The sequence below is a fragment of the Tamandua tetradactyla genome, chromosome 18, assembly GCF_023851605.1.
Source record: "Tamandua tetradactyla isolate mTamTet1 chromosome 18, mTamTet1.pri, whole genome shotgun sequence".
Classification (NCBI taxonomy): Eukaryota; Metazoa; Chordata; class Mammalia; order Pilosa; family Myrmecophagidae; genus Tamandua; species Tamandua tetradactyla.
Window position 1 is genome coordinate 65,968,216 of NC_135344.1, and position 13,882 is coordinate 65,982,097.

General features: G+C 34.8%; 1 protein-coding gene across 5 annotated transcripts in view; it reads left to right on the plus strand.

Moving 5' to 3' along the window:
* The window catches only part of SMCHD1 (structural maintenance of chromosomes flexible hinge domain containing 1), a 211,088-nt gene that overhangs the window by 143,820 nt on the left and 53,386 nt on the right, over positions 1-13,882 (plus strand). For all 5 annotated transcript variants that reach the window (XM_077135872.1, XM_077135873.1, XM_077135875.1 and 2 more), the window contains 5 exons: positions 1,456-1,581; positions 1,946-2,025; positions 2,494-2,651; positions 3,880-3,995; positions 9,751-9,815. In XM_077135872.1, coding sequence (XP_076991987.1) covers positions 1,456-1,581; positions 1,946-2,025; positions 2,494-2,651; positions 3,880-3,995; positions 9,751-9,815 — 545 coding nt within the window. The remainder of the gene's footprint in view (positions 1-1,455; positions 1,582-1,945; positions 2,026-2,493; positions 2,652-3,879; positions 3,996-9,750; positions 9,816-13,882) is intronic.

Here is a 13,882-nt window from a genome sequence, read left to right on the forward strand (position 1 = left end):
GGAAACACAGAATAAAATGGGAGCCTTTATAATCCTGTATAGCTTAATTAATGCCCAGAATGTGTTAAGCAGATAAACAAAATGTATTGGCAAATTTCCTTGAGGGATGGGAGTAAAATATGAAACTATAAAATTTTACCACTGGGGAAATCCCTGATACTGAGTCAAACATTAAGGACACCCAAATCAATAGACCAAGCCCTTGATTTTGAGTATTGCTCTTGTGAAGCTTATGTGTGTAGTAGAGAAGCCTGACCTACCTATACGTATGCCTAAGAGTTGCTTCTGAAGAACCTCTTTTTTTGCTCAGTTGTGGCCTCACTCTATTTAAGTCCAACTCTGCAAGTGAAATCATTGCCCTCCTCCACTACGTGGACGTGATATCCAGGGGTGAAAGTCTCCCTGGCAATGTGGAGATGACTCCCAGGAATGAGTCTGGCCCTGGCACTGTGGGATCAACAATGTCATCCTGACCAAAAAGGAGTGTAACTAATGAAGTATTAGTGGCTGAGAGGTCAAATAGAGTCAAGAAGCTACTCTGGAGGTCACTCTTAGGCAAGCTTCAGTTAGATATTGCTACCTATCATAACTTGCCAAACCCCAACCAAAACCATTCCAGCCAATCCTAAAGAACATCTAGGGTAATATATACAATTCTACTAAGGTTCTATACACTAGGGTAACCTTCCAGAAACCTACAACCTCCAGATGGTTCCTGGACCAGATGATTCCTGAAACCTAGAGGACCCAGCTTCTCCAGAGCATCAGCTAGTTTCCTTTCCCTTCCCCACATGTCTGATAGTCCCTTCCAACATGAAAAAGTTGGAGTGGCCATAGCCCAAGTACCTCTAAGAGTAGGATAGAAAGATCAAAGGTGATGGTAGAAGAGTGATATAGAGAAGGTAGGGTTTAACAAATATGATTACTAAATCATTCCATTGATATTCTTTTAGTCTCCAGTATCTTAGAGCACCTAGAAGTAAAAACCTAAACTTATGGAATTGTAACCCATATCCAACTCTGAAATCTATTCTACTGCTAATTACTGTTCTGTGCTTTGAGATTGATTGCTTTTTTGTATATATGTTATTTTTCAGAAAAAAAGCCAATTGTGATGATTAAACAAATATTCCTTCCAGCCTCCAATGTTCTGGAGCCACTAGAAGGAAAAATCTGAAACGATGGTATGGTAGTACATGACAAATTCTGGGCTCTGTCCAGTAACTACTTGTCGAAGAGTGTTCTGAAAACTATTGCTTTTTTCTTTCTTTGCTTTGTGTATGTGTTTTATTATGCAATTAAAAAAATGTGTAGGTCATTTGACAATTTAATTGGCTTTCAAAACTTGTGAATAGAACAGAGATGAATTAAGTGATTGTTTTCCAGGTATACAAGTGGTAATTATGTTGTTTGGCATTTGTGTTTTAGTGATTCTTAAAATAGTATCTGTTTCAGTCCATTCCAGTGATTAATGGAAAAGAATTACAGAACCCGCTTATTGTTCAACTTTGTGATCAGTGGGATAATCCAGCACCTGTACCACAGGTTAAAATAAGTCTAATGAAAGCTAGCAATTTAAAGGTAAGTTTGAAACATCTTTAAATAATTTTCGCTTACTTAAAATGCTGCATTTTATTCTCATAATGTCTCAAAGTGTCACAGTTCTTTTTAATTATGGTTATATTCTGTGTAACATTCATTGCTGCTTAATTTAAATCAGCAAAAATTTTTCATAATTTCTTTTGAGGAAGTAAAAGTTATATCTTACAAACTGATTATATTTTTTGTTAATTCAGCTAGTTCATGTTAGAAAATTATAGCATTTAAAAGTGTAAGCAAATGTGGCTTTACATAAAATTGTGATAGCATTGCTTGTTAGAAGAAAAAGAATTTTATTCATCTCTAGAATTTTCTAATTAACAGTTTTGTTTTGTTTTATTTTTAGCTTACTCCTTCAAACCAACAGCATAAAACTGATGATAAGGGCAGGGCTAATTTAGGAGTGTTCAGCGTTTTTGCTCCTAGGTAAGAACTGAAAGTCTGATAGTTGTTGGTATTATTCAGATTTGTTTTTCTTATTCCTTGCTGAGGTTCAGAATTATAACTAGCCTTCTGTTTAGTGTTAGGCGGAAACTGGACTATACAGGAGTAGTTTGAAAGAGGCAGGTTTTTTTACTTTTCAGATTTTCGTGTGCTTTATCAATTAACTCTCATCAAATAGAAGTTTCCCTAATGTATGTATGGAGAATTGTCTGTACTTTTCTACTAAACTATGGCTAAACCCCAGTATAGAGAGTAAATTAAAGGCGAATTGGGAAGAAAATTAAATCTAAATGAGTTAAACTTTGTGTAAATTGTCTCAGAATTTTTACGTTTTGACTAGTCTAATTTGAACCCCCTCTTTTTTTTTCTTTCTTTGTCTTTTCTCTCTTTTTTTGTGTGTGTGTATGTGTGGGTGTGGGTGTGTGTGTGTCTGTGTATGTGTTTGGTTAGGGGAGAACATATTATGCAGGTTAAAGGCATCTATAACAAGAATACCATAGAAGGACCTACAATTAAGTTAATGATTCTTCCAGACCCTGAAAAACCCATTCGTCTCAATGTTAAATATGATAAAGATGCCTCCTTTTTAGCAGGGAGTCTATTCACTGGTGAGTAATTCTCAGTATTTAATACATTTATAATGATAACTTGCCCTTCACATTAGTGGTGTAAATTATTTATTCTGTGTGTACAGCATGATAAAAAGCATGCAAGTAGTATTACCTTTTAAATGTCAAAGGAAATGCATTTGATCTAGTTGTGTCTATTCTCATTCCTATGGTTTGCGTTCCTTTAATGTCAAGAGTGAACTGAAAATTGAAACAGAAAGATAGCCTCAGGTAATTAGTTCGGTTTGTACATTCACTGAACTGTGAAATTCTGCAAAAGCATTATGAACTGTTAAATGGGGAGAACTTCATATAGTGTGATGTTATCTTAAACATATAAGAACCAGGACTTTTTAAACTTAATTTGGACAGAAATATGTCACATAAATCAGCATTTATGATTAAAGTTATTCCATAGCAACAAACATTAACTGAATGCCTGCTCTGTCCATGCACTATACCGGGCTCTCTTAGTTAAAATGATAAATATGACAGTTTTCATTGAGTTCAGTCTAATGTTGAAGATAGGCAAGTAAGCAGCTAATTTCAGTATAGCATAACAGAAGCTAAGTCAATAGGAAAATAGTGTAAGCACAGGTAATTTTCTGGAAGACTCCTGTTTTCTTGAAGAATGAGTTCCTGTATTTATTTTTAAATGGTGAGAGAAGCATACCAGAAAATTTAGGTTTTACATTTTTTTAATAATTGTATATATAGCATAGTCCTTATACTTACAAACTTTTTAATCTGTTTGGGAAGTTAAAACCTGTGATTTAAAAACTGTAACAGGTGCCTAATATGTTACAGATGGTAAATATATTAGAAATATTAATAATAATGTTTCTGTAAGTTATTAAAAATCATGAGATGCATTCTATTCTTTTATCCCTTAAAGCTTATTATTGTGGTTTTTTAATTGCTAAGAGTTAGCAGTCTAGCATTTTTTTCGTCTCACATACCAGAATTTATAGCATGGCAAAATGTTAAAGTAAGAAAGGGAAATATTAGGGGCAAAAATGGACTTATGAGATTTCTGAGCTACACTGTCTATCATGATTAGTTAAGTTTTACAGGCAAATTGTTAGGGAATTCTAATAAAGTGGTTTTATTTTCATCAGAATTTTGTTAACATTGAATTAAGATGTGTGCTTTAAGAAATACATTTGCCTAACCATATCTATTAATTGAGCTAGAAAGAAAATAATTTCTTAAATGTTTACTCTGACAGATTTTATGATAAGTGTTATTTCTGAAGATGAAAGTATCATTAAAAATATTAATTCAGCACGTATTTCCATGAAAATGTGGAAATTGTCTGGCAGTGGGAACCGACCACCAGCAAATGTAAGTCCTGGAGATAACTTTTAGAAGTTAAGAATAGCTCATTTAATATTTAACTTTAAATGTAATTTAATGTAAAAGTGCAATGTGTATACATTTGAGAATTAGAAATTTGTCTGCTCCATCTTTGGGATATTAAAAAAAATCATTGGTGTTTGTTTCAAAATTAAGTGTACCAGGGGCTGGGGAGAGGGGAGAATGGGAAGTTACTGATTAATGGGTACAGAACTTTTTATTTTGAGTGATGAAAAAATTTTGTAATGGATGGTGGTGAAATAAATTATGTCTTCTTATTGAATTGTTCCTTTTATTAATACATAGTGTCCTTTTTTGTCTCTTTTAACTGTTTTACATTTGAAGTCTCATTTGTTGGATATTAGTATAGCTACTCCTGCTCTTTTCTGATTGTTATTTGCATGAAATATCTCTTCCCAACCTTTTGCTTCCAATCTATGGTTACCCTTGGGTCTAAGATGAGTTTCCTGTAGACAGCATGTATATGAGTCCTGTTTTTTAATTCATTCTACCAGCAAAAATAATGATCATACTAGGAAATTGAAGATATGGCCCGGTCAAAGAAACAAACCAACAATTCAAATGAGATGCAGGAGTTGAAACAATTAATTCAGAATGTTTGAACAGACATGGAAAACCTCATCAAAAATCAAATCAGTGAATGAGGGAGGATATAAAGAAGGTAAGGAACGAACAAAAAGAAGAAATGGAAGAGAAGACATAACCACTGATCCCACAGAAATAAAGGAAGTAATGAGAGGATACTATGAACAACTGTATGCTAATAAACTCAACAATGTAGATGAAATGGACAACTTCCTAGAAAAGCATGAACAACCAACATTGACTTGAGAAGAAACAGATGACCTCAACAAACCAATCACAAGAAATGGAATCAGTCATTAAGAAGCTCCTCAAAAAAAGGACCAGATGGCTTCACGTGTGAATTCTATCAAACATTCAAGAAAGAATTAGTACCAATCCTGCTCAAACTCTTCCCAAAAATTGAAGATGAGGAAAAGCTATTTAACTCATACTACAAAGCCAACATCACCCTCAACCAAAGCCACACAAAAATATTACAGAAAAAGAAAACTACAGACAAATGTCTGTTAAGAATATAGATGCAAAAATCCTCAACACAATTCTTGCAAATCAAATCCAGCAGCATATTAAAAAAATTTTACACCATGGCCAAGTAGGATTCATCCCAGGTATGCAAGGATGATTCAACATAAGAAAATCACTTAATGTAATATACCATATCAACAAATCAAAGCAGAAAAACCACATGATCATCTCGATTGATGTAGAAAAGGCATTTGACAAAATTCAACATCCTTTCCTGTTGAAAGCACTTCACAGGATAGGAATAGAAGGGAATTTCCTCAACATGATAAAGGGAATATATGAAAAACCCACAGCTAACATCATTCTCAATGGGGAAAAACTGAAAACTTTCCCTCTAAGATTAGGAACAAGACAAGGATGTCCACTATCACCATTCTTATTCAACATTGTGTTGGAAGTTCTAGTCAGAGCAGTTAGACAAGAAAAAGAAATACAAGTCATCAGAATTGAAGAAGTAAAACTCTCACTGTTTGCAGATGATGTAATGCTGTGTGTCGAAAATCCCAAAAAATCCACATCAAAACTACTAGGCCTAATAAATGAGTACAGCACAGTAGCAGGTTTCAAGATCAACACTCAAAAATCTGCAGTGTTTCTATATAGTAGTAATGAGCAATCTGAGGGGGAAATCAAGAAAAAAATTCTATTTACAATCGCAACCAAAAGAATAAAATATTTAGGAATAAATTTAACGAAAGAGGCAAAAGACCTATACAAAGGAAACTACGAGAAATTGTTAAAAGAAATCACAGAAGACCTAAATAAATGAAAGGGCATACCGTGTTCATGGATTGGAAGACTAAATATAGTTAAGATGTGAATTCTACCTAAATTGATTCACAGATTCAGTGGAGTACCAATTAAAATCCAAAAAACTTACTTTTCAGAAATAGAAAAACCAATAATCAAATTTATCTGGAAGGGCAGGGTGCCCCAAATAGCTGAAAGTACCCTGAGAAAGAAAAATGAAGTTGGAGGTCTCACGCTGCCTGACTTTAAGGCATATTACGGAGCTACAGTGGGCAAAATAGCATGGTACTGGCATAAAGATAGATATATTGACCAATGGAATCGAATAGAGTGTTCAGATATAGACCCTTTCATCTATGGACAATTGATCTTTGATAAGGCAGTCAAGCCAACTCACCTGGGACAGAACAGTCTCTTCAGTAAAAGGTGCCTAGAGAACTGGATATCCACATACAAAAGAATGAAAGAGGATCCATATCTCACACCCTATACAAAAAATTAACTCAAAATGGATCAAAGACCTAAACATTAGATCTAAGACCATAAAACTGTTAGAGGAAAATGTAGGGAAATATCTTATAAATCTTCTACTAGGAGATGGTTTCCTAGACCTTCCACCCAAAGCACGAGCACTGAAGAAAGAAGAAATAAATGGGAACTCCTCAAAATAAAATACTTTTGTGCATCAAAGAACTTCATCAAGAAAGTAAAAAGACAGCCTATACAATGGAAGACAGTATTTGGAAGCAATATATCAGATAAAGGTCTAGTACCCAGAATGTGTGAAGAGATTGTTCAACTCAACAACGAAAAGACAGACAACCCAAATATAAAATGGACAAAAGACTTGGACAGATACTTCTCAGAAGAGGAAGTACAAATGGCCAAAAGGCACATGAAAAGATGCTCAACTTCCCTGGCTATTAGGGAAATGCAAATCAAGACCACAATGAGATATCATCTAACACCCACCAGAATGACCATTATCAACAAAACAGAAAACGACAAATGCTGGAGAGGATGTGGAGAAAGAGGCACATTTATCCACTGTTAGTGGGAATGTCAAATGGTACAACCGCTGTGGAAGGCAGATCCTCAGGAAGCTAAGTGTAGAGTTGCCATGTGACCCAGCGATACATTGCTAGGTATCTACTCAGAGAACATGAGGGCAAGGACACAAATGGACATTTGTGCACCAATGTTTATAGCAGTATTATTTACAAGTGCGAAGGATGGAAACAGCCAAAATGTCCATCAATAGACGAGTGTCTAAACAAGCTGTGGTATATACACACGATGGAATATTATGCAACTGTAAGACAGAACAAAGTTATGAAGTATGTAACAACATGGATGGACCTTAAGGACATTTGCTGAGTGGAATTAGCCAGAAACAAAAGGACAAATACTGTATGGTCTCACTGATAGGAACTAACATTAATGAATGAACTTGGAGAATTTTAGTTAAGAACAGAGAAAAACAGGAGATAGAAATAGGGTTGATATTGGGTAATTGGAACTGAAGGGATACAGATCGTGCAACGGGACTGATTGTAAAAATTCAGAAATGGATAGCACAATGCTACCTAACTGTAATACAATAATGTTAGAACACTGAATGAAGCTGAGTGTGAGAATGATAGAGGAAGGAGGCCTGGGGGCACAAAGGAAATCAGAAGGAAAGATATACGATAAAGACTGAGATGGTATAATCTAGTAATGCCTAGAGTGTATAATGAGGACACTAAATGTACAAATTTAAAAACGTTTTTGCATAAGAAAGAGCAAAGGAATTTCAATACTGTAGGATGTTAAAAATAGATGTTAATTAGTATTTAAAAATTTTAACTTATGTTTGAGACTAAAGCAAAAAATGTTTATTTGGTACAAAATTTATGTTTTGACTAGTGCAGTTATTAATATAACTTATGTGGACAGCTTAATTGAACACCATAGTTACATGAAACCTTGGGTAAGGCATGAAATTTTGTAGGTTTGTCCAAAGTGATTCCCCAGTAAATCCCAGAGTGATTTGAACAATGAATATAAAAGTATTTGTAAAGTCCCCTTGGGGGAATGGTGAGGAAGGGGGAAAACTCAACTTCCAGAAGTGGAGAATTCTTGATATTCTCACTAGCAGTGGGGATAACCAAAGCAATAGGCTGAGCTCCCGAGTCTTAGGTTTGTTCATATGAAACTTAACCCTGCAAAGGATAGGCTAAACCTACCTAAAATTAGGCGTAAGAGTCACTCCCAAGGGTCACTATTTTGTTGCTCAGATGTAGCCTCTCTCTCAGCCAAAACAACAAGCAAACTCACCACCCTCCCCCTGTCTACCTGGGACATGACTCTCAGTGGTGTGGACCTTCCTGGCAACGTGGTCAGAAATCCTAGAATGAGCTGGGACTTGGCATCAAGGGATTGAGAAAACCTTCTCCACCAAAGGAGGGAAGAGCAAAATGAAACAGAATAAAGTGTCGATAGCTGAGAGATTCCAAACAGAGTCAAGAGGTTATCCTGGATTAAATAGATATCACGTTTTTAGTTAAGATGTAATGGAGAGGCTGGAGGGAAGTGCCTGAAAATGTAGAGCTGTGTTCCAGTAGTCATGTTTCTTGAAGATAATTGTGTAATGATACAGCTTTTGCAGTGTGATGGTGTGATTGTGAAAACCTTGTGTCTGATGCTCCTTTTATTTGCCTTTTCGACAGACGAGGAAAACATACTGATTAAAAATAAATAATAGGGAGAACAAATGTTAAAATAAATGTAGTAGATTGAAATGCTAGTGATCAGTGAAAGGAAGGGTTAAAGGGTATGGTATGTATGAATTTTTTTCTGTTTTCTTTTTCTGAATTGATGCAAGTGTTCTAAGAAATGATCATTGTGATGAATATGCAACTGTGTGATATCGTGAATTACTGATTATATATTTAGAATGGAATGATTATATGATAAGAATGTGTTTGTTGCTATGTTTAAAAGAAATTAAAAATTAATTTAAAAAAACATGAAAAATTTTTAGCAAGATTTACGAGTTATAGATACAGAAGTTAATGTTGAGTAAAGTCTTGGAAAATGAACCTTAAGCAGGCCTAATAAAGAAAAGTAATTTGTAGAACAATCCAGGAGTAGTCATCTCAGGCACATGTCAGTCCATAATCTCATTAAGTAGCAATTTAGTTTCAGCAAACAGCCTCCTATTACAACAGCCTGTTCAGTAGTTATATAATACTGGTCACATGTGATATTTAAAGTTTTTTCGGTAGCCACATAAAGAAAGTATAAAGAAAAAAATGTAAAATTATTTTTAATGTATTTTTCATCTATTATTTACAAAGTATTACCATGTCATAATGAGATTGCATGTTCTTTTTTCTTACCAAGTCTTTGAAATTCGGCTTCTATTTTACACAACACATCTTATTTCGGACCACCTACATTGCAATCACTGGATCACCACATGTAACTGCTGTTGGCTACCATACTGGACTACACAGATCTGAAATCTCAAATTGGAAACTAAATCTTATCCAAGGATCCCAATTTAATAATCCATATCAACATTTATGATTCATTTTTGATCATCTGCTTAGAAAACTAACTTGCTTAAGTTAAACCATCAGTCCGGAAAAGCTCCTATTACCTATTTAATACTGGTGCTATAGCAGTCCATTGTGTGTCCCTTAATACTGGAATGTTTGCAGTGTCTGATCTCACTATTGTGTCTTACATGCATTTTAAATAAGTATATAGTTATAAATCTAAATGTGATCTGGATTCACGTTCAGTTCAGGTATATAATAAATTTTCATTCTAAATCTATTAAATGTAATTCCTTCTTTTATATTCCCCTTTCTAGGCAGAAACATTTAGTTGTAATAAAATAAAAGATAATGACAAGGAAGATGGCTGCTTCTATTTCAGGTATTTCTCAAATCATTTAATATTTTATGCATATTTTGTTACAGAGTATTTCAACTTTGGAGATATTTACCTGCTCACCTAGGGAAAAATAATATGTGGTTAAATAGAAAATGTTAATGTCTCTAATTTTTGTGGGGAAGTGCTTTGATTTTAAGCTTTGTGAAATGGTCTGGGGAAGAATGTTTTCATGGCTGGATTAGCTTTCAAAAGTATCAAACAAAGCTATCAGAAAAGGATTACTTTATATTATCTCAGAGCACAAAGATATCTTTCATTTTAAGCTTAGAATTTTATGAAAGAAAAATAGAAAGCTGGACCTGCTTTTCACCATTTATGTGACTTTGAGCTATCTGCTTTTCATTCTGGGCCTCCATTTTAAAATCTGAAAAATGGTTTGGAATGGATTTTTTTTTAAGGTTTCTTTTAATTTTTAAATTCTTCAAATCGTCATCATAGGATCAAAATGTTTATGAGGTCAGTACTTTTTTCAGACTATCTATGGGGAAGCACCAGTTTCATTTTTTAATTTCCCATCTGTCATAGACAGATGCTTTTTGTTTAAAAAAATAAATCCACTGAAAACACACTTGATTGTTGAGGCAGTGCCGAATTGCTGTGAAAGTTTCTAAAAATTCTGCATTTTGTAGTTATCTTGTGACAAACCAGTTACCTGTTGTTCTAGTTTGCTAGCTGCTGGAATGTAATATAACAGAAATGGAATGGGGAATTTAACAAGTTGCTAGTTTACAGTTCTAAGGCTGAGAAAATGTCCCAATTACAGCAAGTGTATAGAAGTGTCCAATCAAAAGCATCCAGGGAAAGATACCTTGGTTCAAGAAGGCCGATGAAGTTCAGGGTTTCTTTCTCAAGTGAGAGGGCACATGGCAAACACAGTCACAGTTTCTCTCTTGGCTGGAAGGGCACATGGCAAGTAAGGCATCATCTGCTAGCTTTCTCTCCTGGCTTCCTGTTTCATGAAGCTCCTGGGAGACATTTTCTTTCTTCATCTCCAAAGGTCACTGGCTATTGGGCTTTCTGCTTCTTGTAGTTATGTCGTTCTTCTCTGGCTCTCTCTGGATCTCCTTCATTCTCCAAAGTGTTTCCTCTTTCATAGGACTCCAGAAACTTATCAAGACCCACCCAAATGGGTGGATACATGTCATCATCTAATCCAGCTTAACAACCATTCTTAATTAAATCACGTCCCCAGGGAGATGATCTGAATTCAGTTTCAAACATACAGTATTGAATAGGAATTATTCTGCCTTTATGAAATGGGGTTTTCATTAAAACATGGCTTTTCTAGAGGACATATATCATTTCAAACCAGCACCCCTATGTTCCAACCACACTTCAAATAACATACCTTAGGTCTTTTAGGAATTTTCCATTGTTACTGCATGTGACTAACTTTAGAAATCCCATAAAAGTCATACTTTACATACATATCTTGCAGTCTATTGAGTTATCTTTCAAAGTATATATCTTCTAAATGTGGAAGTATTGGGCTATTTCATTATACTCCAAAAATATTTTCATAGTTTATTTTAATTGAATGTTACTTTAGCATTCCAGGGCATCAGTTTTAAGAAACTATTTAGTCAATCTTTAAAAATAATCCCACATGCTTTGGGACTAGAGATGGTGGTCTCGCAACAGTGTGAGACCTCAATTGTATACTTCAAAAGGGCATACTTTAAATATGTATACTTTAAAATGGTATTTTTTTAAATGGTAATTGTATACTTTAAAATATCTCAACTGTATACTTTAAAATGGTTAATTTTATGTTGGTGAATTATAAATGGTGAATTTTCCCTCAGTAAAAAAAAAAAAAATTACACACACTCTCATTTACACCTGTAATGTAATGACGTGTATTTCCATATATCATATATGCTTAAATGAATGAAAATATTTAAGTCCTAATGTGTGTCTTTCACTATGTTTGTCATTGTACTCATTTAATTTTTTGACCCCTTCAAAAGTGAGATTGTAAACTCATAAAGTACAGAAAACACAGTTAGGTAGTTTTATGATTTCTCTCAAAGAAAATGACTATGTAGCCACTATTAAGGTCAAGAAATAGATGTCAATAAGTTCTACCTTATGCCCCTCCCAATCACTTATTACCTCTTTCCTTCCTGCCATGCATTCACATGAATTCATGTAAACTCACACACATACATGTATACAATAAGCCCTCTCCTGACTGTGTTTTTTTAAAATTCTATTATTCAGTGTAATCCCTAAATTCCATAATTTAATTTTGCCTATTTTTGAACTTTATATATCGTGTGTCCTTTTGTATGACTTTTTCACTCAGCATTATGAAATTAATCTGTTGTATATGTCATAGCCTGTAAGTTCATTCATTTTCATTGCTGTATAGGAGTCTGCTCCTGTAGAAATCACTTCTACTGCACTGTAGTTATTTATCCATTCTACTGTTGATGAAATTTTATATTGTTTTCAGTTTTGGAGTGTTACAAATCATGTTTATAACACCTGGACACAAGTAGACTTAAAATTGCTAGGTCAAGGGCCATGCAGTGGTGGTTTAGTGGCAAGAATTCTCACCTGCCGAGCTGGAGACCCGGGTTCGATTGCCCGAGCCTGCCCATGCGAAAAACAAAACAATGCTGGGTCATGTATTATGTGACTGTTTAGCTTTAGTAGCTGCTGCCAAACAGTTTTCCTCTGTTATACCAGTTTCTATTCTCACCAGCATTATATAATAGTTCTTATATATCTCTGTATCCCTATTAGCTCTTGCTTTTGTCGATCTTTTTAGCTTTAATCTTATGATGGGTGGGTAATGATGCCACATTTAGTTTAGTTTACATTTCCCTTTGCATCATATATTTAATGGCCATTTAGATAGCCTTTTGTGAAATGCCTGGTTGTGGCTTACCCATTTTTCTATTGTTTTCTTTTTCATATTAATGTGTAGTCCTTTATATATTATGGATGTAAGCCTTTTGTCTGATATTTTTGCCCACTCTAATTGCTTGCGTTTGAAATCTCTTTATGCTGTCTTGCTCAAAAATGCTTTTATTTTTATATGTTCAATTATTAACCCTCTCCTTTAGATTTAGTCCTCTTTCTGTTCTGTTTAAGAAGTTTTTTCTTACATTTAGATCGTGAAAATATTTAGTGAGTTACCAGTTGGGGATTCCCAAGATTTTCCTTCAGGTTCAATGATTTCCTTGAGACAATCCACAGGACTTAGCATGTAATGGTACTCACTGCTATTACCTACTACCTTGAAAGGTTACAGAGCAAAATCAACAAAGGGGAAAGGCTCATGAGGTGAACCGTGAAGAAAATCAGTCCAGCCTTATAAAGGACCTCTCTTGGTTACCCAGGACTAGCTTAATTTTCTCCAGCAACAAATTGTGACAACACTTGTGAAATGTTGCCAATCAGAGAATCTTGTTAGAGATTCAGTGCCCAGGATTTTTATTGAAGGTTGGTTGCATAGGCAGTCTCTTCCTAGCACATACCAAAATTCCTGATTCCCAAAAAGAAAGAAGGTTTAACGTAAACATATTTTTTTTTGTACAGTTTAGAAACAGAGCCACTTTTATCAGTTAATGGTGGGTACCCTCTTGAAATCTAATTTCCCAGATGCCAACCAAGTCTGATAAGCAGACCTTTCTAAGAATAGTACTTCAGGCCTACTGTTACTCGTTTTTTATTCAATTGTAACTTTATCGTTTTACCTCTTATGTTTAAGATTGCCGTCAATCTGAAATTGATTGTTAAAAATGTATGGTGTGGAGGGCAGGCCACGGTGGCTTAGCAGGTAAGAGTGCTTACCTGCCATGCCTGAGGACCCAGGTTCAATTCCTGGTGCCTGCCCATGTAAAAAAAAAATGTATGGTGTGAAGTAGGGGATCAAGTTTTGATTTTTTTCCCCCACATATATGTAATATAAGTTGTCCCTGTATTACTTACTGAAAGTGTCCCTTTTCTGCAGTGCCACCTTTATTATAAATTATGTACCCATACTTGGGGGGGGGCATGTTTTAGGAGGCCCTGATTTGGTTTATTGGTCTATTTTG